This window comes from Acaromyces ingoldii (assembly GCF_003144295.1).
Source record: "Acaromyces ingoldii strain MCA 4198 unplaced genomic scaffold FA10scaffold_1, whole genome shotgun sequence".
NCBI classification, from domain to species: Eukaryota; Fungi; Basidiomycota; class Exobasidiomycetes; order Exobasidiales; family Cryptobasidiaceae; genus Acaromyces; species Acaromyces ingoldii.
In genome coordinates, this window is record NW_020290247.1 from 4,311,748 (window position 1) to 4,338,457 (window position 26,710).

Genomic DNA, 26,710 nt, shown 5'->3' on the forward strand with positions numbered 1-26,710 from the left:
CTAAGCATGTCGAGGGCGACGAAACCTAAAATGGAGGGTCGGAGTAGTGTTGCGTCTTCACGTGGATTTTTCATTCTCGTCTCCCTCTCAACCTTCGCGCGTCCGTGCTGCTACAATTGTTGTTGATCCTTTGTCCCTTTGGTCGGCTGGAAGAGCAAGCATGTCGCTGTTGGGCACTCGGAGCACGTCCTTTTCGTTTGGGCAGCCGCCTGCGAAACAGCAATTCAGCTTTGGATCAAGCGGGGCAGGCGCCGGCGCAAATACGCCCACGACGAGCCAGCCTCAGCAGTCGACTTCTTCGTTTGGCGGTTTCGGCCAGCCGGCGCAGCAGCAACCTCAACAGCAACAGACATCCACGTCGTCGCTCTTTGGACCGAAGCCAGCCGGTACCAGCGGTGGGTTCTCGTTTGGACAGCCAGCGCAGCAACAGCAGCAGCAGCAGCAGCCGCAACAAGCGACGAATGGCTTTAGCTTTGGGCAACCACAACAACAACAACAGCAGCAGCAGCAGGGATTGACACAAGGGACGGCGGGGGGGAGCTTGTTTGGTGCTGGGACGGGAGGTGGTTTCGGAGGATTTGGGCAGTCGGCGCCACAGCAACAACAGCCTCAACAAGGACTCCAACAACAAGGTGGCTCACTGTTTGGCCAGACGGGTGCCGGTGGATTCGGGTTAGGCCAGTCTACACAACAACAACAACAGCCGTCAGGATTTTCATTTGGGTCCTCGACGCAGCAGCAACCCCAACAACAGCAACAACAACAGCAGCAGCAGCAGCAACTGCAGCAGTCTCAGCTGCAATTTCAGCCTTCGGCGGCAGCAGGACCCTCCGTTGACCCTGCCTCGCCCTTTGCGCGGTACGGGTACCACCAACGGGAGCGCTTCAATGATCTGCCCGAAGACGCACGCAAGCTCGTCGAAGAGCTCGATGCCCACATATCGTCGCAGCAGCGCCTCAAAGAGGAGCTTTCGTCGCGCGACTTTGGTGCCGAGATCCGCAAGGCTGCCCAGGAATGGAACGAGCTTACTGCCTCGCTCTCCAATGTCTCGGCCACGCTCGAGCAGGACTCCACCGTGGCAAAGAGCATCGCCGAGCGTGTCGAGACGGACCGGGCAGACTACGCGACCCTGTACGAGATTGCGGTCAACTTCAAAGAAGGCAGAGGCGACGGTGCGCAATGGGCCGCTTGGCCCGCCAGCTTCTTTGCCAAGTCTGCCATGGAATTTCGTGACAGGATCAACCGTTACCGAGCAACGATGGAGCAGATCGAACGGCACCTCTCCTCCGTCGATCAGCGCTTCTCGGCTGACTCGAGCCGGGTCACGGCGCAGCATTCACCCCAGGCAATCGCCGATGTCATCCGAGCGCAGCACACTAGCTTCATGGCCCTAGCCTCCAACGTAGCGGCGCTGCATTCAGAGGTCGATGCGCTCAAGAAGGAATACCAGAGATGGTATAGGCAGCAGCACAATACCGTCAGGGATCCCTTCAGCGCTTCCTTGATGTAATCTCTCTCTCTCTCTCCCTGCCTACCGCAATCGCATAATCTACATTTGACAAAAATACAGCTGTATCACTCTGTAGTCTACTTTGCCTTCTTGGTCGCCGCTCTCCTTGTCGTTGTCGCGGTTGTTGAAGTCGATGCTGGCACCGTCGCAGTGCTCCTGCTTCTCGTCATCGTCGTCTTTGTCTGCTTTGAAGAACCTTGGCTCGTAGCAGCAGCACTCTTGTTCTTTGCCGTTGTCTGGCTGGCCTCCTTCGTCTTTCCCTTTTCCTGTCCGGCATTCTTTACCCTCCCTTCACTCTTCGTCGTGCTAGTCGCAGTCGCAATCGCTTCTTCTCCCTCTGAAGCCTCTTTCGTGGCTGGCTTGAGCTTCTTCCGGGGCGATCTCTTTGCCTTTGTTGGTGCCGTCGTGGTAGTATTCCTCGATACGATTCCTCTCTCGCCAACCAGTTCCGTGTCCTCACTCGAGGCGTGCTCCTCTTGGTAACTCTCGCCATCCTCGTCTTTAGCTTTCCGCTTTCCGGTGCTCGCCCTTTCTGTAGACGCGGGCGCCGCCGCCGCCGAGCTCGAGAATGCGCGTTGCTGCGGGAGATCCCCATGACCATGGCCGTTCTGGGCCGTGAGCGGTGCCACGCCGAGACTGGCCAGAGGAAAACGAGGACGAGGCGATGGGCCGGTGAGATGGTCTCCGGGCGTGTTCGTCTGTCCAAAGAGGAAGCCGGGCATCTTTGGAGAGAAGAAGTCCGGGGGTGACGGCGCCGGGACCTGCTCATTCCGACCATTTGAGGCTGCTGATGTTGGAGGCGGGATAAAGGCATAGTTGCGAGGGAGCGTGGAGGCAGATGTCGAGGCAGACATCGATGATGGGCTATCGATGCGGAATGGAGGGGGTGACGGGCCTGCGTCGGCTCGGATGGGCAAGTCTCTCGGTGCTGGTGGTAGGGAGGCTAACAGAGAAGCCGCAGCTTTTGTGGTTGGCGTCATGCGATCCGTTGTTGTTGATGATGCGGAGTCCTTCGCCGATCTCCGCAGCGAGTTGGCGCTGCTTTGGTGGCTGAGCGTGCCTGTAGATGCACCGCGGCCGATGTCACCACGACCTCGAGAGCCAGGCACGTCTCGATCGGAGGGGCTTTTGCTGCCACCATTCGACACGCGAGGTCGTGATCTGCTTGGTGGTTTTACTCGTATTTGTTCAGGCGTATCTTGAGACATTGCGAGAGCTTCCAATGCAGCACCCTCGCCTGCGCTGCTGTTTCCGCCGCTGAAGAACGACGTCAACGAGGGACCAAGGCGATCGCGAATGGTGTACGTCAAGTGTGCGAGAGGGAGCGAGAGGAGGAAGCGAGCGGCCGGGAAAAGGACTGAATTGAGAGCACCTGCATCGACAAGGGGCTCGTTTGGCCTTCCGAGCGGCTCGACGAATGTCCGGAAGAGGTGAAGGGCGAGCTGAGAGCAGTGTGTGTCAGCGGGGCCACCTAAAGGATGCGCATGCCTGGGGTGCACCTACCTGCACGCGAAAACGAACAAAGACGAGAAGGATGATTGTCTTCCCCATCGCATACAGAGGAATGATCCATCCAAGCGTATTGTCTGACACCGGTTCTAAGCCCTTCAAGATGAGCTGTAGTAATCTTACATAGTCAGCCAGGAGATGCAGAGGAAGAGGAAGAAGGGAGGTGACACTTGCCCAGACAACAAGAGCCTTGAGAGCGCTACGCAGCTCCTCCCTCTCAGACGACTCGAGCGTCATCTCGCGCCTGCTCCTTCTTCTTCGAGGGGTGCTGGTCCTGACTTCGCTCCCGAGCACCGCAGATTGTACGGCATGATAAAGGCCTCTGGGATCTAATGACTGCGAGGCCGCGGTGTTGATGCTCGACGAAAGCGGGTGGTAGACATCCAGGAGCGTCTTGAACCAGCTGCGAAAGCCATTGTTTGTTATAGAGAGAGAAAACGGCAATTCAGCATCTTGGCTCACTCACATGTAGCCTGAGAGGACGCAATTGGCCCAGACGAAGAGCGCCATCGGTCTCTTTCTTGGCTTCGCCTTCGATCCCGGCCGGATGCGCGTTGGTGGTCGCCTGCATCAGTGGAGCAGCTTCGACGCGAGAATGAAAAAGAAGGCGTGTTGGTGTGTTGGTTGGTTGTTCACGTGCCGCGTCGGGCCTCGCTCGACGAACCATCAAACTGATTGCTTCAAATCGTTAAGATGTCTCTGAATGCCACGGGACGCATGGGTCGCGGGAAGCAAGAGCATATTATGTCCAAGTTGCCCAGCCCTTGTCATCCTGCCTGTCTTCCTACCTGCCTGACTCTGCCTTGCCTGCTACTTTTGGACGGGTGCACGGACTCAATGTGGAGAAGAATCCTGAGACTAGCTCACTTAATCGGACATTGAGCCTGCGTCCGCCATCTTCACCGACCATCACAATGGATGCAGGTGCCGACAAGGGGCAGCCACAAGGCCCTTCGGGGAGCAGACTTCCTCTTCCCGAGGAGGTTCTCGAGGTCATCTTTTCCTATCTCTCGCCGCTGGAACTGTCGGCGCTGGCAAAGACGTCACGGGCGCTGCATCGCATCGCCAGCAGCTCGCACCTGTGGGAGTCGGCTTACTACGCCTTTTGGCGTGAGGGAGACGAGGCCAGGGAGCAGGAGCGAAGGACGACAGTGTGGAGACAAAGGCGGAGGGCAGAAGCGTTGCGAGACTTGGCGATATTCAGCTGGAACACCAGAGGCAGAACACGTAGAGCTCGGTCGAGTGACGGCACACTTGACGGCGACGAGGGGAAGCCGGAAGAGCAGATTGGGTGTGGAGGCAGTTCTGGCTCAAGAAAGGCAAAGCAGGACGAATCTCTGGCTCCCTTTCCCAGGTTCTTGTCGAGCCACCCGGCGCAATTTGATACGGAGGACTTTGGCCAGCCTCCGTCATTCTACAACCTCTTCCTCGAGAGATTGGCCATCGATCAGGAGGTGCTAGACGTCATCGAGGAGCAATGCAAATCGGAGTCAGGCTGGCTGAAGCGTGCAGGGGAGCTCGTCAACAAGCATGGCAACGACGCAAAAGATGTGCTCCACGCTCTCGTAAGCTCGCAGCTTCGTCGTTTTGACAGTCCCTTTGACGAAGAGGAGGATGATGACCAGCACAATGCGCCATCATTTCCGAGGGCATTCGCTCTTCGCAGGCCTGGAATCGTTCGATCTCGAACACATCACCTCACCATCGTCCACTACGCTCGCGAGCTCCTCGAACACCTCCAGGTCAGAGAGGCCATGTACGGTCTAAGCTCGATCCGCCCGAGAGACCCTGATGTCCACTCCGGTTCCCCACCGAAAGGCTCGAGCCTATGGACCAGCCTTGCTCCGACAAGCGACGACGTGAGCAATGCGGAGCTGGAGCAGGCCCTCGAATCCAAGCAGTTCGAAACGGCCTGCAGCTGGTTGTCGATGTTTCGAGGAGGCGAGGGTCAGGAGATCGCCGAAGAGCTCGACGTCCTGGCAACGAGCTGCGCACTTTTCCTTCGACAAGGCAACATTAGTCTGGAAAAGGATCCGACAGTATTCACGCTCGCTATACAGGAGTTTATGGAACGCCGTGGCTTCAAAGGTGCAGAGCAGAATGACTTTTACCACCTTGACAATAGTAAGTATCTGCAGCCAATCTCGAGAGCTTAAGACTGATGACGATATTGGTCACAGACTTCTTACACCTCTGTCTCGATGAGTCGGGAAGGAAAGCACTGCCGTTGACCTTGACGGTCATCTTTTGCTCTCTTGCCTGCCGTCTCGGCCTGCGCGCGATGCTTGCCAACGTGCCAGGCCGTATCCTGGCGTTCGTTGAGCTTCCAGCAGGGTCGGAGCACAGAGCAGCTGAGCGCTTCTGGGTGGATATCTACGGCGGCGGCATCATCTTGCGAGAGGACGACATTCGACGCCTGCTGAGTAGGATGCACGAGACGCCCCTGGATGCGGCCCAGCTCGGACTGGCGGCATCAGACGCTGTCACCATCGCTCTGCGCGCAGCTAAGAACATTCTCAACAGCGTTCAGAGGATGCGCACTGTTCCACAGATCCTGTTTGCCGTCGAAGAGTCAAATGGGGGTATGACAAAGGACTTCAACAGCGGGCCCCAACGCCGTCCAGCCGAGGACCCAAGCCTGAATGCAGACCAGCTCTTCGAGAAGCTGGCATATGCTCCCAACTTCGTATTTTCGCCTAGAAGGACCTACCTTTGGCGGTCGTCACGGACCTCGCCATTGGGGCCCAAGCTCTGTGATCCCTTTTGGCTGGACGAGACAGAGGCAATCACTGCATCCGGACAAGGTCGGCATCGGTCCAGATTGCAGGGCACCGACTTTGACCAGACTGCAGCGGTGCATGGAGCCGCGCATACACTGGTACGCCTGGGCACCGTACCTGATATACGTCAAGGAGCAGCTGGTCCAAACTGGCTGGCGAGTCTTGCTAAGGTCTCTTTCCCACTCGACGTCCTTGTCATTGAGGAAGAGCTGGTTGGCCGACGATCTTCTGTCGTCGGCAGCACGCCCAGGCCCCGTGGAAGCGGCGTGACCGATCTTCGCTCGTACTCAAGTCAGGTCAATGCGGCTGCCACGGAAGGCTCTCAAAGTGCCAGCAGTCCCCTGCAGCCTCCTTCAGAACATTCTTATCTCTTCAATGATCAAGACGAAGAGGCACGCGAGATGTTGGCGCACGAGCTCAGAGGCATCTGTCTTGCTTGCCAAGGAGAAATCTCTGACCGAGATCGCAAACGAAGGAATCCATCCCTGGAAGATCTCAAGGGCGACGATTTGGACGAGGCCCGGAGCACCGCTGCACAAGGCACGCAAAATCTTGATCACATCTACTCCGTCGGAACCGTCTTCGTTCACCGCACGTACGGCTACCGAGCTGTCATCAAGTCGTGGGACACCAAGTGCAGCGCTTCGGAAAATTGGATCGAGCAGATGGGAGTAAGAGACCTGCCTGGGGGTGACAAGCAGCCATTCTATTCTTCCATCGTCGATGACGGCAGTACCCGCTACGTTGCGCACTGCAACATTGTGCCGGCTGTCTCTAGACCGGTCCACAGAGGCTCGCAGAACGACAAGGGTTCAGGAGATTCGCAGACATCGGTGTCTATTGGCGACGAGGGGAACGGAACCTCGTCACCTCACCTGCTGCAGAGCTTACAGGATGACGAAGCAGAAGAATCACCTCGAATGGTACCATCCACGACAAAAACATCTGCGACTGCTACACGGGAATCGTACGTGAGGAGGGAAGACGTCGAACGGCTGTTGAAGCATCGGGGAATCGGTGTGCTATTCCGATGCGTCAACACCAGTGCGTTCCCTGGACCAGGGTCACAAAGTGGTAAGGGGACCAGGATCCGGCTCGTCAGGAATGAGAGAGGAAAGGCAATCTTCCCGGACGATGGCGGTGATGCGACGCCAGTGTAGACCCTTCTACGGTGGGCGGGCCCTTCAACGACTCTTTTTCTGATCATAACTAGGACAATGTAGTCTCTCATCACAATGATATGCATGTCATTACTACTTTTGGAGGTAATAGAAGGTGTCAAAGACCCTATGTCTCGATCTCGCCCAGCAGGAGTGTCGTGTCGGTCGAAGCAGAAACAACTGACGTGGGGATTTGGTGCCTTAGCTACAGATGGGACAGAAGAACAAGAAAGATCATCTACTCACTGACTGGCTCCCGGGGATGCATCGCGACGGCTGTGCATGTTCCTCGATGGCCTGGAAGCTGGTAGAGGATCGTTGCCTTTTCAAGTCTAAGAATGCGCAACGACAGACGTTCAGTGTGCTACTCAAAGAGGAGAGGAATTGCGAGGCGGAGCCCAGATACTCACTCCCATATTGTACAATTCCGATCACCACCACCTGTTGCTACCTTTTCCCCATCGTGACTCCATCCTCCCTTGATCAGGAGATTCTCGAACCCGCAGGCAGACCCTGTCAATGTCCGGTGAAGCCTGGCGCTCCCAACGTGACCTGGTCCCGGTTCGGACGCGAATGGTTGTACATCCCACACCCTTACCGTGTCGTCAAAGGACGTCGATAGAAGGTGAGAGCCGCTCGGTGAGAGGGAAAGAGAGGTAATGGTGTCTGTATGACCTTTTTTCGTGCCAGGTTTACGCACGTCAGTTGCGCCATAAGCATTGCATGTCGACCGCAGAGCTCTTACCTCGCAATGAGAAGACAATCTCCTTTCGCAGCAGGTCGTACACGTGCACGTCATTGTCCAGCCCTCCGACGTAGATTTGCCCTCCATCGTCGGAGAAAGCCACAGCAGTGACTGGGTATCCAATCTCCAGAACGTCCAGCGGCGTTCGTTCGTGGGGGTCCCACAATAACACCCTGCCATCGTCACCTCCGCTGACGAGGATCTCGCGACCGCCTCTAGTGCACGAGACGGAGTTGACAATGCCCTTGTGACCCCGCAACCTCCGCAGCTTGGCTCCCGTTGACGCGTCCCAGACAATCAGCGTCCCATCCGCCGAGGCTGAAAAGAGACGGGGCGAGGATGATGGCGCACTGTTGGACCAGCACAGCGACGTCACAGCTTTGGAGTGTCCAGCCAGAATGCCAATGTTTTTGTTTTCGCCAAACGTCTGCCACAGAGCTGTTTGCACGTCAATGTCAGCCTTGAAAGCAAGAAGAGAAGACAGTGATAGCAACGACTCACAAATGGTCTTATCCGATGAAGCAGCGGCGATCAATTGCCCGTCTGGCGAAAATTTAACGTCTAGGATTTCGGCACCGTGTGCGCCAGAGAGCGACAGGATTGGTGCTGAAAGATTACTCGTCCTTTTGACCGTTCTGACGAGCCCCTTGGACTTGCCCCCGTCCGACGATGCAATGGCAATTTGCCGCTCTCCTACGCCAGCATCATTGTCTCCTTGCCTCTGTCGCTTCACTAGCACCGACGAAGATGAAGAGCCGGCGCCGTTCTGAAGCGGAGGCGACTTGCGCTTGTCCGCCATGTCTTGAACAGACCTCAGCTTTCCACCGCCGGTCTGGGTGTCGATTCAAGGTGCGCCCAAGAATCTCCTCTCGAACGTAGACGACGGATGCAAGCCAAGAAAGAAGACGAAGATGTCAAAGTCGAGACGCGAAGCTCGCGGCCTTTCGGCCGACGTGTTCTGGTAATTCCTTTGCTCCACCCAGAAAAAGTTCCGCCCAACCCTTTCTTCACGGCTTCACAGGACCAGAAGGAAGCCATGGCAGGAAGGAGACACCAGTTTTCTTCGGCTTCGGCCAACGTCCGATGCGCGACGTTGATGGGCCACGTCGACCATGGCAAGTCGTCGTATGCCGACTCGCTTTTGGCCGCGAATTCAATCATCTCGGCCAGGCAAGCAGGTAAGCTGCGTTACCTCGACTCGCGCGAGGATGAGCAGGAGAGGGGCATTACGATGGAGTCAAGCGCTGTCAGCCTGAGCTTCAAGCTTCGACAGATGCAGCCCGACGGCAAACCGGGCCAGATCCAAGACTTTATGATCAATCTCATTGACACACCTGGGCACGTTGACTTCTCGAGTGAGGTCTCGACCGCGAGCAGGCTTTGCGATGGAGCGCTCATCATTGTCGATGTCGTCGAGGGTGTCTGTACACAGGTGCGTCCGAGTCCTTTCCAAAGCTTACTGCAGAGGCAAGTATTGATATCCTGGACTGTGACAGACTATTATGGTACTGCGACAAGCTTGGAACGAGCGCATGACTCCGATTCTCGTCTTAAACAAGATGGACAGGCTTGTGACCGAGCTCAAGCTGTCGCCTATCGAAGCGTACCACCACCTCAACCAGCTCATCGAACAGGTGAATGCCGTCATGGGCTCTTTCTTCGCCAGCGAGAGGATGGATGACGACCTTCGATGGCACGAGGAGCGAGAGAAGAGGCTGTCTGAAAAGAAGCAAGCCAAAGACAATGAGACGGCCGAAAAGATCAACGAATCGCTCAAGGAGCAAGAGCAAGAGAGCTATGAAGAGCTTGACGACGAAGACATCTACTTTGATCCAGGGAGAGGGAATGTCATCTTCGCCTCAGCCATCGACAACTGGGCTTTCCGACCCGATCGCTTCTCGCATCTCTACGCTCGCAAGCTGGGCATCGAAGAGGCAAAGTTTCGAAAGGTGCTTTGGGGAGACTTTTACTTTGACCCAAAGTCGAAGAGGATTTTGACGCACAAGCAGAAGGAAAAAGAAGGGCGGAATCTGAAGCCAGTGTTTGTCCAGTTCGTCCTGGAGAACATCTGGTCAGTCTATGACAGCGCACAAAACAGAGACCAGGACAAAATCGAAAAGATCGTCAAAGCTCTCGACCTCAAAATCCTGCCGAGAGACCTCAAGTCAAAGGATTCGTCGAGTCTCCTCCAATCAATCTTCTCGCAATGGCTCCCTTTGGCCTCCTGCACGTTCTCTGCCCTCGTTTCCAATGCACCATCGCCAGCGACGGCACAGCGACGAAGAATTCCCAAGATGCTCCATCCCGAGCTTCACTACTTTGACGACAGCGAGCCGGGCAGCCCAATGGAGCAGGACTTGTTCACAGCAAACAGTGCTTCAAGTGCCTTTAGATGCGCCTACATTAGCAAGATGTTCGCGGTCACAAGATCCGATCTGCCAGAGGGCAGGCGCAAGGAGCTGTCTGCCGAAGAGATGCGGGAACGCGGAAGAGAAGCAAGGGAGCGAGCGCAGGCGATGCAATCTGCCACAGGGGTGGCTCTTGACGCAAATGGTGCCGCCGAGGGTGCAGAGGCTGCAGTTGCCAAAGCAGTCAATGGGGACTCCAGGCAAGAAGAGTTGAGCGACGAGGAAAAGGCACAAGAGGTCATTTTGGGCTTTGCCAGACTTTACAGCGGCACCATCAGCGTCGGCCAGTCAATGTATGCACTGTTGCCAAAGTATCGAGCTGACCTAGCACCATCGCATCCCAGCAACGCCAAACACATCCGCAAGGTCTCGATCGAGGGTCTGTACATGATGCTCGGAAGAGATCTAGTCGCCGTCCACGAGGTGCCAGCCGGAAACGTTTTTGCGATCCGAGGTTTGGACGGAAGCGTCCTGAGGAATGCCACGCTCTGCGGTCTTCCACTCGACCGAGGCGAGGTAGACATCGAAAAGGAGCGTCCGCAATTCGTCAACCTCGCTGGCATCAACTCGCTTTCGGCACCCATCGTCCGTGTTGCTCTGGAGCCAAGAAATCCAAGTAGGTGGTCAACTTGTCATTCTCCTTCACGAGCTGTTGGCTGATTCGCGCTCGTTCTTTCGTTGTTAGGCGACATGCCCAAGCTTGTCGAGGGGCTTCGTCTTCTCAACCAGGCTGACCCGTGCGTCGAGACTATCGTTCAGGGCACCGGAGAGCACGTCATCGCGTGTGCGGGTGAACTCCACCTCGAAGTTAGTGCAGGCCGGCTGTGGTGGTATGAACGTCTTTGCTGATTGGCCCTCGTCCTCCAGCGATGCCTTCGCGATTTGAGAGAGCGGTTCGCGCGATGTGCTATCCAGGCCTCTCAGCCGTTGGTACCATTCCGTGAAACAGCCGTCAAAGCACCTGAGATGGCACCACCCAAGACAGAGGGCGCAGCAAGGGGCACGATCCGCTCTTCGTTGTTGAATGGGCTGGTCACTTTCTCGGTGCGAGCAGTGCCACTTCCGACTGAGGTCGCCACTTTTTTGGTCGACAACACCGCCACGATTCGCAAGATTCACCAGGGACTTCATCGACACCAAAATCAATCTTCAGCGGCAGTGGTGGGGGACGAAGGCTCGGGAGAGATGGATGATGACCAACGGGCGGCAGCAGCCGCAGCTGCAACGAAGGAACTCCAGCCAGAAGAGTTCTGGGCGAAACTTGAGAAGCTGTTGGAGAAAAATGGGCCGATGTGGCGCGACGTCGTCGACAAAATATGGTCGTTCGGACCTCGACGGGTCGGGTCCAACTTCCTCGTGGATGCTCGAAACGAGAATTCGGTTCGATCTCTCCGGAAACACATCGCAGAAGCTCGTGGGCTCAGTCAGGGCATCAGTACGCCGTCGCAACCGCACCAAAACGGGCCAGCTGATGCCGATGGTGCAGAAGCCGGGACGCATCTCGCAGACGCACTCGAGAGCGCAATGAAACTTGGCGAGGAGGGCAAAGACAAATCAACAGCTCATGGCGCTGCGAACTGGCAGCCAAAGGATCTCGACGATGCCTTCGATACTGGCTTCCAGTTTTCCTCGCTTCAAGGTCCTATGTGCGCCGAGCCATTGCACGGCATGGCGTTCTTCGTCGAGAGCGTCGGAATATCCAAAGAGGAACTTGAGCGAGAGGGCAACCGTCTGAGATTAACGCAGGTGACGAGCGGCATCATTACGAGCATGCGGGAAGCTTGCAGGAATGGACTCCTCGACTGGTCGCCACGTTTGATGCTGGCGATGTACTCTTGCGACATTCAAGCCTCCAGTGAGTCCTTCGCGTTGTTCAATCCCTAAATGTTGACTCGACACTGACATCGTAGTCTTTGTTCTCTCAGCCGACGTCCTGGGCAAAGTCCACGCTGTTCTCTCACGCCGACGTGGCCACATTACATCGGAAGAGATGAAAGAGGGCACGTCGTTCTTCACCGTCGGCTCTGTCCTTCCAGTCATCGAGTCGTTTGGCTTCGCAGACGAGATCCGAAAAAGGACCTCTGGCGCAGCCAGCCCGCAGCTCGTCTTCGCTGGTTTCGAAGTGTTCGATATTGACCCATTCTGGGTACCTCGGACTGAAGAGGAGCTCGAGGACCTGGGTGAGAAAGGCGATCGCGAGAACGTGGCAAAAAAGTACATGGATAAGGTTCGGAAGAGGAAGGGTCTCTTCGTCAACCAGAGGATCGTGGAAGGCGAAAAACAACGAACGCTCAAGTCTAACTAGACCCATGTAGCCTACTAGAGCGCATGCAATGCATGCACAGCATTATTGATTATTGATTGAGTGGTGATCAGGACAATTGCTTGCTAAATATCGGCATCAGAAGGAAGAGACATTGTACTTTTTTCCCCACGCTGCAAAATCTCGTTCGGTGGGCTCAAGATAGTCGAGGCCCAAGTTATCAAAGATGTCCTTCTCGGTCTCTGCTTTCACCGTGAAATCCTTTGGGCTAGCTCTTCTGTCTTGAGCTCAAGGTCCCGTAAAGTTCCACCTCCGGAGATTGACTCACGCTGATCCATTGTCGTTTCGAGGCCCCATGCCGTACTCGTTCAATGCCAAACCCCTTTTCTTGGCCTGGCAACGGAGGTGCTCCATCAGGCTTGTGTCGCCGGTCTTTCCCAAAAGCGTGAATGGCCATGAATGCCATGGTGTGATGAATATATCTGCAATGTCCAAGTCAGACTTCATGCAGAAGTGTGAATAAGAATAAGAGAGACTGTGACGTACCAATTCGGCGAGCCAGGAAAGGCTTCTTGATTTCAGCGCTGTTTACCTCTTTCTTGAGTGCCTCGTTCCACTGAACGAGACCTCGGTAGACAAACGCGCCGTGCGCCAGAGGATCGTCCACCTCGACTTTGTGGCTCCTGAAAGCCTGCACAACACTTTCGAGCAGCTTTCTGGCCCTCTCTCTCTGGTCAAGGTCTTTGAGATCGGTGATGCCCGGATGCGAAACGATGAAGTCGAGATCGCTGCTGCTAGCTGTCCCTCTGCGGAAGCTGCCGACGAGCTCACTTCGACAGACGCCGCCATCGACTTTTCGCAGTACAGACTCGACGAACGCCTGCCATGCCAAGGACTCCGAGCGTGGTATTCGCTGTTCGATGTCGGAGAGGTGTGCCAGCGCGATTTGGCTGGCCTTCTCCAGAGGTGCATCATCAATGCGAGAACGGACGTCCGAGAGGGAGTGGAAGCCCGCATCATAGAGGTTGCTGGCTTTCTTGGCCCCGATGCTGCAGTGGCCATCGTCAGTGATTCTCAATTCCAATCTGCGCCGTGTCCCTATACTTACCCGGGAATCCTCATGAGATCTATCAGCGTCAATTGTTTTCTGCTGAGCCTCTGCAACAGATCGTCGGGTTCCTCATATAGGACTCGGCTCGCAATGACTCGCCAGGCGATGTTGTCATCTGGCTTGATCACTCTTTGCAAGTCCGACACGGTCACGGTTCCACGACCGCCATCGGACTTCTTGCCTCCTTTTGGTAAGGACGAAAGTTGGACCTCGGCGTAACGGTATGGTCTTGATGCTTAAGTAGACGCAATTAGAGCAGGTTTCAGTTCATCTAGCAGACAACTTACACTGGCGATTGACCACATGCTGTAGCATACGAAAGTCGTTGATCTGGAACAAAATGATGGCGGTGTCAGCGCCAAAAGAAGAGGCCTCGAGGTCCTGAGTCTTGCTTCTCTCACTATCTCTTCTACATCTACATCCTGCTCCCCTATTCCACTGCGATCTTCCGAGAAAACCTCGTTGTACGAAGCCATTCGTCGACTCGAGGTTTTGGCGACGCTTTTCTCTCGATGCGGGCGGGCCAACGTGACGACTGGGCGAACGGGGCTCCACGCACGAGTTGAGACAACCCCGTTTCGAGGGTAGGACAGCGCCAACCTATGGCATTCTCGAGGCGCACCAATGTCAATGTGCAGCCGTGGCAATCTCTTCAGGATCTGGACAACTCGCCCGAGGATGGACATAATCAGACAGGAGGGAGAAGAAAGAGGTAGACGCCTCTATTGATGAATTGATGAGGGGCAAATATGGCGGAGGGGCCCAAGCACAGCTAGCGCGGCGCTGTGGCCGTGGCCGCGCATTTGATGAGGGCTTGACATGCCCGCCAATTCTGAGAGGGCCCAATCACAGCTCATTGAGACATTCAGGAAGTTCTTCATGACTTTGCAAAGATGCCATTAGGGCAGAAGCCTTTTGAAATTGATGAACAAGTACAACTCGTTTTCTCTGTTTTGAGGCAAGAGACGATCCAGACATGGTCAGCGCTCTGTGCCGAAGGGCTCTCCGTACAACGTTCCAGCAGCAAAACGTCTCCGAAGCATCTCTAGTCTCCCCTCCATCCCTTCCTCTCTTCGAGTCAGACAAAAGATTGATTCCGGATTAGGAGTTTTCCTCATGATCTGCCCCTCACGTTTGGTGATGAGAGCAGATCGAATCCGTTGAGGGAGTCCTGTTCTGTCATCACTAGGTCTGCCACTGACCCGACCAGCTCCTTCCCGACTCTTCCCTTCCCTCCCACACGGCAACGCGCGCCCTTCTCACCCTACCGGCAGCGACAGTGATGGAGACACTTACAAGCTTAACGAGACTTGAAGTGCGAAAGGAGGACGTTAAGACCCTCGCTCTCCTCGCCGTAGTCGCGGACGACGACGCACGAGCAGCCAACGACCTTCCTGGGGTTGCCCTCACGGTCGATCTTGCACAGGCCGGCCCAACTAACATCGATTAAGTCAGCATCGTCAGACGTTCAAGCAGCTGAACTTTGACTGCACTCACGTTCCGAGGGTCTTGGGGTCCGAGACCTTCAGGAGGTCAATCTTGTGCTCGGTGCAGAGAGCCTCGATGAGCTTGATGTACTCCTGCTCATTGCACGTCTCGACGAGAACGCAGAGGTGGGCCTGACGACGGTCAAGGGCCTTGGCGCACTCGCGCAGGCCACGGGCAAGACCATCGTGGATGAGAGCCTTCTTGAGAACCTGGTTGGGAATCAATTGTCAGTTGATCTTCAAGCGTGGTGGTCTCAGCGCAGTCGCTCAATCCTCACCTCCTGAAGAGCGTCCTCAATGCTCATGCCACCTGCAGCGGCAGGGGCGGCACCGGTCTCCTCGACCTGCTCAACCTCGCCAACGTCGGCGGGAGTCTCCTCGATGTCGGACATTTTGTACAAAGAAAGTAGAGTTGGTTGTCGTTCGTATGTGGGCTTCTTCGATGGATCGCCAGGCGAGACCTCAGCCCTTTTGATGTAGTTGAATAAGGAAAGAAGGGAAGGAAGCGTGCAGTTAGGGCCACCTTAGGAAAGTCAACCTTGAAGTCACCACTTCTCCATCCAATTCATTCACGTGATTTATTACACTGCGGCTGAAGCCACGCGAGCGTCGGAAGGAGGACTTCACTTGACATTGTCCTTCTCAATTCTGACCTTGCCAATCCGCCTGCAGTCGTCCCCAACACCCAAGACGTGAGTATGCCGACGTGTCTCGCCGGAAGCGTGCGATGGAGGGCAGCTTGAGGAGGTCCGTGGAAAGCTATCGATCGCGGGAAGTGGACTTGAGCGAAGAGGAATGCTTGGAGGTTGGGCGGGTGGAAATGAAGTGGCTCGGAGAGCGAGAGCGAGATCGAGAGGACGAGCAGGCGAGATGACCAGGGATGTTGTCTACAAAGATACTGACTCTCTCATACCACCAGCCCGGCAAACTCCCTACCTTCAAGATGGCTTCCACCGGTGTCGAGCTCACCGTCCAGAGTGAGCGTGCTTTCCAAAAGCAGCCCATCTACCAGAACAGCAAGGTGGCCCGCCAGACCACGCGCACCAAGAGGTGGTACAAGGACGTCGGTCTCGGCTTCAAGACGCCCCGTGCTGCCATTGACGGCCAGTACATTGGTGAGTTAGATAGGGCTGTGGAAGGAAGAAGAACGCAACAGCTAAGACGAGAGGCGGGCTTTTGCAGACAAGAAGTGCCCTTGGACTGGTCAGGTGTCGGTCCGTGGCCGAATTCTCACTGGCCGTGTCGTCTCGACGAAGATGACCCGTACCATCATCATCCGCCGAGAGTACCTGCACTACGTCCCCAAGTACAACCGTTACGAGCGAAGGCACTCGAAGCTCCCCGTTCACGTTAGCCCCGCCTTCCGTGGTGAGTGACCGACACTCCTCTTCTTGCCTTTCCTCTGGCATCTTCCATCTGACCATGTTGAGCTTGTTACAGTCGCTGTCGGTGACGAGGTCATTGTTGGTCAGACGCGCCCTCTCTCCAAGACGATCAGGTACAACCTCCTCCGCATCTCGAGGTCGCAGGCCGAGAAGCAGGAGAAGGTCTTTGGAAAGTTCTAAGCTCGTCCCATCGGACGATGCTCTGAACCGAGAGAGGGGAGATTAGGGACAAAAGCGGAGGAGAGAAGGACCCAAGGAAGTTTGACGGCCCGTCTTTCCTTCGTCATTGCTGGAGCACGGCACCTTCTGTACACATTATCATCATTCGAGTCGACTCAACGGCTCTTGTTATGCCACACAAAATCTACATCGCCATGATTTCGTCCTGCTTTCTGCTACTGGTGAAGACGGACACTATTCGATGGTGACGCTGGTAATAATTTGAATTTCTTCCATCTATCGTAAAGCACATGAGAAGCTTCCTACATATGAGCTTACTTGGGGCTCTGACCCAATCTCTTGATGATGGACTCGGTGAAGGCCTTGGTGCCCAAGTCACCACCCAGGTCACCTGTTCGCTCGCCAGCGGCGATGGCGCTGAAGACACCCGATTCGATCTTGTCGGCGTGCTCAAAGAGCGACATGTGGCGAAGCACTTTTGAGTGGACGAGTCAGCTACAAGGACGTGAGATGAAGAGACTCGAAAAGCTGAAACTCACTCATGATGCTCGAGAGGAGGAGGGCGGTAGGGTTGGCCATGTCCTTGCCGGCAATGGCTGGCGCGGTACCGTGGACGGCCTCAAAGAGGGAGGCGTCCTTTCCGATGTTGCCTGAAGGCGTGAGACCGAGACCACCAATGAGGCCGGCGCACATGTCGGACAGGATGTCACCGTACAGGTTTGGCATCACCATGACGCGGTCCGCGTAGGGAGCAGGGTCTTGGACGATGCGCAGGCAGGCTCGGTCAAGGAGGTCCTCGTCGTACTCGATGTGCGGGTATTCCTTTGCCACCTGACGGCAGGCGTGGAGGAACATGCCGTCCGACATCTTCCTGCAAGAGTCAAGCGGAAAGCCTATTTAGCAAGAAAGAGAGAGCAGAGGCAAGGAGAGGAAGACAACCCACATGATGTTGGCCTTGTGGACAGCCGTGACCTTGTTCCTTCCATTCTGCTCGGCGTGGTGGAAGGCATACCGGGCGACACGCTCACTGGCCTCGAGAGTGATGAGCTTGATGCTCTGCACGACACCATCGACGACCTCGTGCTCAATGCCGCTGTACTCTCCCTCGGTGTTTTCTCGGATCAGAACCGTGTCAACGTTGTCGTAGGGCGTCTGGTAGCCAGCAATCGAGCGGCAAGGTCGCACGTTTGCGAAGAGAGAGAAAGTCCTTCGCAGCGTCAGGTTCAGCGAGACGTGGCCCTTTCCGATGGGCGTAGCGAGCGGACCTGGAAAGGACAGTGTCATGGTCAGGACGCATACAGTGCACGATAACAGCATGCCAGCTCACCCTTGAGCGCAATGGTGTTCTTCTTGATGCTGACGACGCTCTCCTCGGGAATGACTTGCTTGCCGTTCTTGATCGTGGGCGTCACGTTGACCTCCTCCCACTCGATGGGCACGTTGGCCGCTCGGTAGATCTCCTTGACACTGTTTGACACCTGTTGGAAGGGCGCGATTGTAAGCACTCGACCTTGATACCGCCAAGCAGGGCCACTCAGCCACGCACCTCAGGACCAATACCGTCACCGGGAATGAGCGTGACGAGGTACTTGCCGTTGGCGCCCTTCTCCTTCGCGTAGGCCGAAGTAGGCGCATTGGTGACGGGCATGGCCAGCCTGGCGACGGGCGACGTGCTGAAGGCCCTCGTGGCGAGGCCTCGACCCGAAGCCGTCCTCATCGTCGACGAAAGGGGTGTAATCATGGTTGTCGGGGCGAGCGAGCAGGACAGACTTCTTCAGAGAGCGGGTGGCACCGGTCGAGGGAGTGGAAGACGAATATCGAGGCGCAAAAGTTCAGGTCTGGGCTTGCAACGATGTCCACGGCAAAAAGTAAATATCTGATTCTCGCTGTCTGCCTCTTTTTTCCCTCTGTCCCTTTTTTTTTTTTTCTTCTCGGAACGGCGTCCGAAACGGAGCTGGAGCGCCCGTATCCTTCCTTTGAGTTCAAGACTTTTTGTTACGCCTGGGCTCGCTGGTAAAATTTATTGGAAGTCTATCCGCGCCACGATCAGTTGTAACTTCCCTCTCTCTCCTTCCACCGGATCCCTCACGCCCCCCCTTTTCCCCTCTTAACGACCAATCGTCATCGTCATGTCGGTCCTCCGCGGTCTGCCCCGAGCGGCTCAGGCTCTTCCTCGGCTGGCGACGCCCTCCCCTCGCGTCCTCGTCCCTAGCTCGTCGAAGATCGCCAATGCATCGACCCTCTCTGCCCCTCGCGCCGCTGGCCTCAAGGTAAGTTTGATCGAGATCGTCTTAGCTACCGGCCCGCTCACCAGCTTGAGGTGCTGTAGAAGACCGGCGGTGTCTACACAGTCACTCTGATCCCGGGCGATGGTATCGGTCACGAGATTGCGGGCAGCGTCAAGGAGGTCTTTGAGTCGCTCAACGTGCCCGTCGAGTGGGAGCAGTTCAACGTCTCTGGCGAGACGCACGGTAGCGAGTCGCTCTTCAAGGAGGCCATGGAGAGCCTTCGAAGGAACAAGGTCGGACTCAAGGGTGAGTTCAGCCTCTCTTGCTCCATGGAGAGCAGAATCAGTAACTGATGGTCTTTGCCCCAAAAGGCATCCTCTTCACGCCCATCGACACGGCGTCGCACAACAGCTGGAACGTGGCGATGCGCCAACAGCTCGACATCTATGCTTCGCTCGTCGTTTGCAAGACGCTGCCCGGCTACCCCACCCGACACAAGGACGTCGACTTTGCCATTATCCGAGAGAACACCGAGGGCGAGTACAGTGGCCTCGAGCACCAGTCCTACCCGGGCGTCGTCGAGTCGCTCAAGGTCTCGACAAGGGCAAAGGCTGAGCGGATTGCCCGGTTCGCCTTTGACTTTGCCATCAAGAATGGACGCAAGAAGGTCACCTGCGTCCACAAGGCCAACATCATGAAGCTCGGAGATGGCCTTTTCCTCAACACGTTCAGGAACGTCGCAGAGAAGGAGTACGGACACAGCGGCATCGCCTTTGACGACATGATTGTCGACAACACGTGAGTCCTTTCTTTGTCTGCCATCTTGAATACACCTTGTGAGCTACTTGCTGACGCCGTGCTTCCACAGCTCGATGCAGCTCGTCTCGCGCCCCCAGCAGTTTGACGTCATGGTGATGCCCAACCTGTACGGTAACATCGTCACAAACATTGGCGCCGCCCTCGTCGGTGGACCCGGCACGGTGCCCGGCTGCAACATTGGCCGGGAGTACGCACTGTACGAGCCCGGTTGCCGTCACGTCGCCAAGGACATCATGGGTCTTGGCACAGCTAACCCGGCCGCGTTGCTGCTGAGCTCGACGATGATGCTGCGTCACCTGGGCCTCGACAGCCAGGCAAACCAGATTGCAGACAGCGTCTACAAGGTCATTCAGGAGGGCAAGGTCCGGACAGCAGACATGGGCGGCAAGGCGAAGACGCACGACTTCACTCAGGCCGTCATTGGAAACTTCTGATGACCTCCGCTTCACCCGTTCGAATGCCGCCAGCTCGACGGGGAGAAAAGGCATTACTTTAGGTTGTGCAATTATAGAGAATAAAGATTGGAACGCCTGCCTCTCTTGCTTGGCTTTGGAGATGGGGGAGTGAAATATATACAATCAAGAGCACTCGGTGTTTGTGTGCGTGAGGACGCGAGCAAGGGAGAGGTAAGCGAAGGCTAGACCTCCTGTGATTCCGAGCTCATGACAGTGGTCATGAGTCTGAGCAGTTCCGATGAGACGACATCGTTGGTCGTCCGAATCGTTAGCCGACAGAGCTGTAGGATATTTTCGTCAGAAATGCTTTCCTCTCTTTTTGTCCTCTTCGCCGCCAAAAAAAATTGCAGTGCTCACCTTCGCGGGCGCATTTGGCTCATTTCTTAGTAGGCACCCCACCTTCCCACCATCGGACATGTGCAGCACACCCGCAGCGACAATGTTCACTGCGTTCGGGTCGATACCATCCAGGATCTGCAGCCTGGAACCGGAGATGACCTTGCGCTGCCTGGCCGTGTCGACCTGGCCGTTGCTCTGGAGCTTGATGCCAAAGACCTTTTGGGCCTCCCTCGGCGCCCCGCCAATCTGCTTCCACCGTTCGAAAAAGTCCGTCTGACCGAGCTGAACCGGCTCGATGAATTTAGAGAGAATGACGGGCAGGCGCAGTGTCAGCTCCTGCATCGATCCGGCCAGGTAGGAGACCTTGAGGACGGGGAGCTTGGTGAAGACGTCTTTGCACTCGACTTCGACGATTTGCTGGACTTGTGTCATAGCGCCCAGCGTATTGGCAGGCATCTTCGGGAGCACAACGCCGAGTTTATCGGGTTCTTGAGACTTGATCTGGACAGTGAACGATGAGAAGCCAACGGAGATCTTGTTGCCAAAGTACAAGGCTATCCGCCCGAGATTACCGTGATATTCTGACTTGACGCCGATCTGAAGCTGACTGTCCTCATACAGGACCCCTTCGTTGGTGAAGCACAGTCGGTGAAGCTGTCTCGTGTAACCTGGCGTAAATTGCGGTGCTGCTGTCACAGTCGAGCCATTTGTACTCGGCTTTGCCGAGGTGACCGAGCCAAAAGCTCCAGACGAGGTGGGCGTTCGCGTCGCGACGGGCGAGCTCGTCTCGCTGTCGCCACCATTGACGTCCGTATTGATGAGAGGCTGTGATGCGCCGATGCCCGCATCCGTTGCCTCGGCAGAAGGAATAAGAGCCGTCGAGCCAGCGTTCATGTCCAAACCCTCCAGGCCAGCCAAGATGTCGTCCTGTGCTCCATTCGTCTGGCCTTGCTCGTATGCACCGGCACTGACAACGTCCGGCCGTTGATGTGACGGGATGACTGTGGTTGCCGGACCCGTGGGCATCGCACCGCCATTAATGGCCCCCTTTTGGAGACTTTGTTGCCTCGCCTGCTCGCGGTCTCGGTTCACCTCCTTGCCGCCAATGATCCACGTTCGCTTGTCCTCAGTGTCTCCATGTTTTCGCTGGAGTCGACTGAGGAGCAGAGCTAAGGGAGAAAAGAGGTGAAATCTGGTCAGTTGAGAGCTTGACTTGAGAGCGGCGGCAAAGGCTTACAAGATTTCTCCTGGAAAGGCGGCATCTCGTCGCAAACAGCTTGCAGCAGGTCATCGTCAGGCAACGACGCGAGCGCAACGTACTCGCACGCTCTCTGCTGCAGCTCGGCGTCCAACACATGTCGATATCGGTTGAGTACAAAGAGAATCTGCGTCCTGATCTCTGGGAACAAATTGAGCCATTTGACGTAAGTCGACAAGAGGAGCGCCCTCGTCGGCTGCGAGCAGAGGTGCGAGCGGGAGTGAAGGGCGTGAAATTGCTCGATGGGGCTGGCACCGGGATTGTTGGCGATGAGGTGGCCGAATTCACCCAGGATGTAGCCCCCGACCTTGATAAGATTTTCGTGGCACGATGCCGACTTCAGGTGCTCAAAGACCTTGCCGGCTGCGTATTCCTGCACATCTTCGTTGTTCGTCACGATCTGCACAACTCGGAACCAGACCTCCTCGCCCACATGGTCGCCAGCTGAGCTTATGAGCTGGAGAATTGTGTCGACGTACCACGAGTACTCTGTCGCAAACTTCTCAGTCAGGATGGCAATCTTGAGGACCATCTCTTCCCGCAGCGCATAGTCGGCGATCTGCAGGTACCGCAGGAGCTCTGTGACGATGGCCTTGGCGTTGGTGACATCGCACATGCTGTACAGCAAATCGAGACCTCTCCGCCGAACGCTGATGTCCTTATCCCGCAACGAAAGGATGATGGTGTCCTGGTGCATCTTGATAGGTTCCAGGCTCTCGGCGCACGCAGCAAGATGCGCCATCGTATCGAGGCCGAGGTACCTGACATTGGTCTCACGCGATAGGATGAAGCGGCCCAGCAGAACGGCCGCCTTTGCCACGACGCCAGACTCTGTGTCGAGATGGATAGCCAGGTTGATCGCCTCGAACAGGACTGCATTCTGAGCATTGTTGTGCTGGACGTTTTTGGGTGTGTCCTGTGAGTTGTCCAGGATGGCTTCCAGAACATTGTGAATCGTCTTGCGCACGGTCGGGTCGTCCGAGGGTGGGTAGTACTGCAGCAGGCGGAGGCACTTGATCTGCAGCCAGGGCACTGGGACCTTGTAGTAGACGTACTCGGTGCTGTAGTCGTCCTCAAGTACGACCTTTGCCATCCGATCGACTGCTTTCTGGTACGATATCTCAAAGGCTGCGGGATGGTCTTGGGCCATGGTCATGACGAGGCTCGTGGCTGCCAGCGCGACTCCCAGGTTCTCGTCGTCCATGATGGACACGATGCGGACAGCCCACTCCTCGGCAGGAATCACCTCTGGGTGCTTCCTGTACAATCGAAGCAGTGTCAAGGCTGCCTTTTTCTTAACGAAGCTCTTCGACGTCGGGGAGATGAGGAGGCGGTGGACGTCGCCTCCGAGCGCCTCGGCCATCTCCTTGCCGCCGATGTTGGCGATCGCATGCAGGGCCAGGCAGTTGTTGATCTCATTGTATTCGTCGAGGTCCTTGCGGATCGAGTTGATGACAAGACGCACCAGCTCCGAGTTTTCATGCATGAGCAGCGTGATGGCAAGGTAGCCGATTTGCTTCTCGGTGTACTTTTGGCTTGCGATGAGATTGACGGCCTCCATGTGTCCAATGTCGACGTTGTAGCCCAAGATATAGGTGAAGATGATCTTTGCCAGGTACTTTCGTCTCTGGTATCCGTCCAGCTGGCTCTCTTTGAACTTCTGTCTGATGTGCGCCATCTCGCGGTTGATTCGCTTCTCCTCGAGCTCCCGCACTCGACAGGCTCGGAGGTCAGCAATGTACTGCACGAGCCCACGCATCGAGTTCATGTTTGACGCCATCTTGGAACGGGTGGCTCCTCGTCAAACGAGGCGGGAGATGACTTGACAGGACACGAGGTGGTCGTTTGCCCAACGCACTTGCCCCGCTTTGCTGGTCACGGAAAGAGAGGGATGGGGAACAAAAGTAAAGACCGTTGGTGGATCGACGGATCCTTAGCCCGTGCGAACAAAGGCGCGCGCGTCTTGTCTCTCCGTCTGTCTACGCTTTTCTCTTATTTTCTCGAGTCTGGAGACAAAGGGAAACCTACCAACCAGCCGAACCGGCAAGACGCAGGCTGCTTCGCTGTTTACTCACACAACCAGCAAAAGCTGTCTTTTCATGCCTCTAGACATTACAACCACCTAAGCCTTTTCTACCTAGAAGGAAGAATGTCCCCCCTTCTTCAACGGCCCGCACGCCAAATATCATGAGAATCGAAACGAGGGATGGGAGACGGGATAGAGGGAGAGGAGAAAAAAGAAACGAGTAGAACGGAAGATTGTATTGGAGCGGGAGGAGAGCGTTGAAGGGGTGGAAGGAAAGAGGATGAGGACCAGGAATCACTGTATGCCGGTGCGCAGGGGAGAGCTTCGATTGTTGCTTGACTTTGGGTTTTAGGCAGCCTCTTCGCCCTTGGCCTCGGCAGGCGCCGCAGCCTCGGCAGCGGGCGCATCGGCGGGCTTGCTCTCCGAGTCTTGCATGTCGCTGGTCCAGAGGGTAAGGTTGTCCCTGAGGAGTTGCATGATGACTGGTGAAAAAGAAGAGGGAGTTTAGCAAAGAAAGCAACGATAATCAAGCAGCAGAAGAGCAATAGATACTCACGAGTGCTGTCCTTGTAGCTCTCCTCCGACAGCGTGTCGAGCTCAGCAATAGCGTCGTCGAAGGCCTGCTTGGCCAGGTGGCAAGCACGGTCGGGCGAGTTGAGGATCTCGTAGTAGAAGACACTGAAGTTGAGCGCCAGGCCAAGACGGATGGGGTGAGTGGGAGGGAGCTCGGTAACGGCAACGTCCGAAGCAGCCTTGTAAGCCTCGAGCGACTTGTCGGCAGAGTCCTTCCTCTTGTCGCCAGTGGCGAACTCGGCCAGGTAGCGGTGGTAGTCACCCTTCCTGTAAAGCGAGAAAAAACAAGGAGGACCTGTTAGTACGCGAACAGAACGAGAAGCGACAGACCAAAATGCTCACATCTTGTGGTAGAAGACCTTGCTTTCACCCGACGCAGCCGAGGGAATGAGGTGCTTGTCAAGAACGTCGAGGATGTCCTCGCAGATCTGAGCAAGCTCAGCCTCAATCTTCTCGCGGTACTTCTTGATCATAGTGACCTGAGACTCGTTGCCCTTCGACTCCTCCTTCTGCTCAATGGAGGAGACGATGCGCCACGAAGCTCGGCGAGCGCCGATGACGTTCTTGTAGGCAACCGAAAGCAGATTTCGCTCCTCCACAGTGAGCTCCTGGTCAGACGAGGCAACGCGCTTCATGTTCTCGACCATCTCTGCGAATATGGAAAAAGGCTGGGTGAGCATACTCCCAACACTTGCAGAATATCATGATGCTTCGCTTCTGGTCTTTCCCCAGCTACATCCGCCATGCCCGACTGAGCCATTGTCTTGCCGAGTCATGAGATTTGTATACAAGTCAAGACCAAGTACTCACCCTCGTAGCGCTCAGCCTGCTCGGCGAGCTTGGCGAGGTAGACAGAATCTTCGCGAGTCTCAGACATCTTGGTAGGTGAAATTCTTGGTGGCTTGGTCGTTCAGGAATGGATGTGAAACAAGCTGGAAAAGCGAGGAGAAGGGAATTAGCACCTTGTTCGCAACAACCTTTCAGAAAGAGAGAACAGGGTTCCACGAGGTATCGCGAGCGCGCGCACGACACTCGAATTGGCAAGATCTCGTGACGTGACTGGGTAAGATCGCAATCACCACGATCACAGAGGGCCCGAGGAGTGGCCTTCTTCGGCGATCGTAGGGGAAGCCTCAACGCAGTGAGACACTCCCTAGATACAGGATGGGTGCCACGTCGGCGATCACGCCCTCCTATCGACTTTATCGTTTTATCACTCGCCATATGGAATCTTGTCCTCCCATTCCATCGACCGCCTGCGCCTTCATACTCGCTCTTCCTCGTGGTGCCCGACGCCCTCTCATAGTGCCGTATGCCCAGAAGATGGTGAAGCACTCACATTATCTGCGGGAAATTGTGTTGAATATCTGGTGGTGGAAGGTAGGTGAATGGTGGGAAGAGAAGGCTTGCGTCTTTTTGAGAGCCAGCCTTTACTTTGCAGAGCAGCAGCTAACCTAGGCAGGGCGCGGGCCAGCAAGCAGCAGCCGTAGGGCAAGCCCAGGGAGGCACGCGCGCGAGGACAGACCTTCGCCCGCTTACGCGTCATTAACAACAGTTTCGGCCCAATAGAGTTTTTGGGCTTTGTTGTATTGTCCCAGCGTATCTCGTGGCGTCTTAGCGAGGTAGACGTGGGTTCAGGGCGAAATCCGCGTTCTCGTCGCACTCAGCACAATCGCGCCTCTCACTGACGGATGTTTGTCAGTGACAGAATACTTCTACGTCCACTCTAGATTATTTCATTGCTTAATTCCCACTCCCTCTGCAAATAGTAGTAGTAGTAGTAGAGCGGAAGTTAATTCTGGAGTGGAATGCGCTTAGTCCTCCCAAAAGGCGACCTTTCACATGACCTTGCTCTCAATGAAGGCCCATGTATATAGGTGGTCTGTGGCTCATGGTGAAGGAATCGGCTGCTCCATCATCTTCGGATGGCGACAAGAGTGGACTGCGTCAGGGAATGAGCTTGGTCAAGGCGTAGGCATATGAAGCACGTGGCCGGAAAAGTTGTAACCGGATCTTACGTCGGACCTGGGAATTGGGTTGACGGTCATCCTTGGGAAGTTGCACCTCGGCATAGCATGGGCAGCTAGTAAGGTACGGTACAATCTCCGTGTCTGGAGTGCTGTGTCTACATACCTCATGATGAGCTCAAATTTCGACTCTTCTCCCAAAGCCTAATATTCACTAGATACCATCGGGTTCTCGATCATCCTGCCACTCGCAATGACAATCTGTCAATACTGAGCGGTGTCTTGCGTATCTAATGTTCACACAGAGAATAGATCTAGGCCTAGGTCACATCAGCATCTCTTGGTGCCCGAGGTAGTTGTTGACCTTTTTTTCCCTTGGACCCTTCACATGTGACACCGGCTATCTGGCAAGCAGCCGGCAGGATGGCGGGGGAGGTTTTATTTTAGCGCGTATGCAGCAAGACACGATAAGCAAAGTTGCCCTGTCAAGCCAAAGCAAGCAATATG

The 26,710-nt window shown here is 55.7% G+C and overlaps 12 protein-coding genes across 12 annotated transcripts; 5 read left to right on the top strand and 7 right to left on the bottom strand.

Annotated features, from left to right (window-relative positions):
* The first annotated feature begins 113 nt into the window (after positions 1 to 113).
* FA10DRAFT_264894 (hypothetical protein) lies at positions 114 to 1,595 on the top strand. The gene has a single exon (XM_025520830.1). It carries the CDS (start codon positions 161 to 163, stop codon positions 1,508 to 1,510), a length of 1,350 nt encoding a protein of 449 aa, XP_025381553.1. The 5' UTR covers positions 114 to 160; the 3' UTR covers positions 1,511 to 1,595.
* FA10DRAFT_264895 (hypothetical protein) lies at positions 1,526 to 3,585 on the bottom strand. The gene is made up of 4 exons (XM_025520831.1): positions 3,486 to 3,585; positions 3,194 to 3,422; positions 3,014 to 3,127; positions 1,526 to 2,952 (listed from the first exon to the last, which is right to left on the bottom strand). Exons 1-4 carry the CDS (start codon positions 3,527 to 3,529, stop codon positions 1,588 to 1,590), a joined length of 1,752 nt encoding a protein of 583 aa, XP_025381554.1. The 5' UTR covers positions 3,530 to 3,585; the 3' UTR covers positions 1,526 to 1,587.
* Positions 3,586 to 3,896: 311 nt separating this feature from the next.
* FA10DRAFT_277919 (hypothetical protein) lies at positions 3,897 to 7,090 on the top strand. Its single transcript, XM_025523418.1, has 2 exons — positions 3,897 to 5,143; positions 5,200 to 7,090. Exons 1-2 carry the CDS (start codon positions 3,934 to 3,936, stop codon positions 6,957 to 6,959), a joined length of 2,970 nt encoding a protein of 989 aa, XP_025381555.1. The 5' UTR covers positions 3,897 to 3,933; the 3' UTR covers positions 6,960 to 7,090.
* On the bottom strand, positions 7,031 to 8,613 carry FA10DRAFT_238341 (putative U5 snRNP-specific 40 kd protein). Its single transcript, XM_025519137.1, has 5 exons — positions 8,206 to 8,613; positions 7,705 to 8,142; positions 7,370 to 7,634; positions 7,206 to 7,291; positions 7,031 to 7,139 (listed from the first exon to the last, which is right to left on the bottom strand). Exons 1-5 carry the CDS (start codon positions 8,501 to 8,503, stop codon positions 7,087 to 7,089), a joined length of 1,140 nt encoding a protein of 379 aa, XP_025381556.1. The 5' UTR covers positions 8,504 to 8,613; the 3' UTR covers positions 7,031 to 7,086.
* Positions 8,614 to 8,712: 99 nt separating this feature from the next.
* On the top strand, positions 8,713 to 12,482 carry FA10DRAFT_249085 (P-loop containing nucleoside triphosphate hydrolase protein). Its single transcript, XM_025519516.1, has 5 exons — positions 8,713 to 9,136; positions 9,201 to 10,728; positions 10,798 to 10,919; positions 10,980 to 11,967; positions 12,038 to 12,482. The coding sequence occupies exons 1-5, from the start codon at positions 8,741 to 8,743 to the stop codon at positions 12,415 to 12,417; spliced, it is 3,414 nt and encodes a 1,137-aa protein (XP_025381557.1). The 5' UTR covers positions 8,713 to 8,740; the 3' UTR covers positions 12,418 to 12,482.
* On the bottom strand, positions 12,381 to 14,401 carry FA10DRAFT_47395 (Nucleotidyltransferase). The gene is made up of 6 exons (XM_025525504.1): positions 13,888 to 14,401; positions 13,774 to 13,816; positions 13,484 to 13,721; positions 12,922 to 13,424; positions 12,704 to 12,857; positions 12,381 to 12,643 (listed from the first exon to the last, which is right to left on the bottom strand). The coding sequence occupies exons 1-6, from the start codon at positions 14,170 to 14,172 to the stop codon at positions 12,514 to 12,516; spliced, it is 1,353 nt and encodes a 450-aa protein (XP_025381558.1). The 5' UTR covers positions 14,173 to 14,401; the 3' UTR covers positions 12,381 to 12,513.
* FA10DRAFT_264898 (putative 40S ribosomal protein S12) lies at positions 14,370 to 15,458 on the bottom strand. The gene is made up of 3 exons (XM_025520832.1): positions 15,252 to 15,458; positions 14,984 to 15,183; positions 14,370 to 14,922 (listed from the first exon to the last, which is right to left on the bottom strand). Exons 1-3 carry the CDS (start codon positions 15,363 to 15,365, stop codon positions 14,787 to 14,789), a joined length of 450 nt encoding a protein of 149 aa, XP_025381559.1. The 5' UTR covers positions 15,366 to 15,458; the 3' UTR covers positions 14,370 to 14,786.
* A 186-nt stretch (positions 15,459 to 15,644) lies between these two features.
* On the top strand, positions 15,645 to 16,825 carry FA10DRAFT_264899 (hypothetical protein). Its single transcript, XM_025520833.1, has 3 exons — positions 15,645 to 16,088; positions 16,156 to 16,341; positions 16,414 to 16,825. Exons 1-3 carry the CDS (start codon positions 15,917 to 15,919, stop codon positions 16,536 to 16,538), a joined length of 483 nt encoding a protein of 160 aa, XP_025381560.1. The 5' UTR covers positions 15,645 to 15,916; the 3' UTR covers positions 16,539 to 16,825.
* FA10DRAFT_264900 (putative IDH2-isocitrate dehydrogenase subunit 2, mitochondrial) lies at positions 16,746 to 18,394 on the bottom strand. Its single transcript, XM_025520834.1, has 5 exons — positions 18,085 to 18,394; positions 17,866 to 18,016; positions 17,482 to 17,803; positions 17,078 to 17,409; positions 16,746 to 17,013 (listed from the first exon to the last, which is right to left on the bottom strand). The coding sequence occupies exons 1-5, from the start codon at positions 18,277 to 18,279 to the stop codon at positions 16,853 to 16,855; spliced, it is 1,161 nt and encodes a 386-aa protein (XP_025381561.1). The 5' UTR covers positions 18,280 to 18,394; the 3' UTR covers positions 16,746 to 16,852.
* Positions 18,395 to 18,602: 208 nt separating this feature from the next.
* Positions 18,603 to 20,176, top strand: FA10DRAFT_249096 (putative IDH1-isocitrate dehydrogenase [NAD] subunit 1, mitochondrial). The gene is made up of 4 exons (XM_025519517.1): positions 18,603 to 18,808; positions 18,868 to 19,072; positions 19,138 to 19,564; positions 19,635 to 20,176. Exons 1-4 carry the CDS (start codon positions 18,668 to 18,670, stop codon positions 20,017 to 20,019), a joined length of 1,158 nt encoding a protein of 385 aa, XP_025381562.1. The 5' UTR covers positions 18,603 to 18,667; the 3' UTR covers positions 20,020 to 20,176.
* A 46-nt stretch (positions 20,177 to 20,222) lies between these two features.
* FA10DRAFT_249100 (Adaptor protein complex AP-2 alpha subunit) lies at positions 20,223 to 23,417 on the bottom strand (the record flags this gene model as incomplete). Its single annotated transcript, XM_025519518.1, has 4 exons — positions 20,223 to 20,321; positions 20,398 to 21,096; positions 21,154 to 21,548; positions 21,617 to 23,417. 4 exons carry the CDS (start codon positions 23,415 to 23,417, stop codon positions 20,223 to 20,225), a joined length of 2,994 nt encoding a protein of 997 aa, XP_025381563.1.
* Positions 23,418 to 23,813: 396 nt separating this feature from the next.
* On the bottom strand, positions 23,814 to 25,101 carry FA10DRAFT_264903 (14-3-3 protein). The gene is made up of 3 exons (XM_025520835.1): positions 24,579 to 25,101; positions 24,220 to 24,503; positions 23,814 to 24,145 (listed from the first exon to the last, which is right to left on the bottom strand). Exons 1-3 carry the CDS (start codon positions 24,881 to 24,883, stop codon positions 24,012 to 24,014), a joined length of 723 nt encoding a protein of 240 aa, XP_025381564.1. The 5' UTR covers positions 24,884 to 25,101; the 3' UTR covers positions 23,814 to 24,011.
* Between the last annotated feature and the right edge of the window lie 1,609 nt (positions 25,102 to 26,710).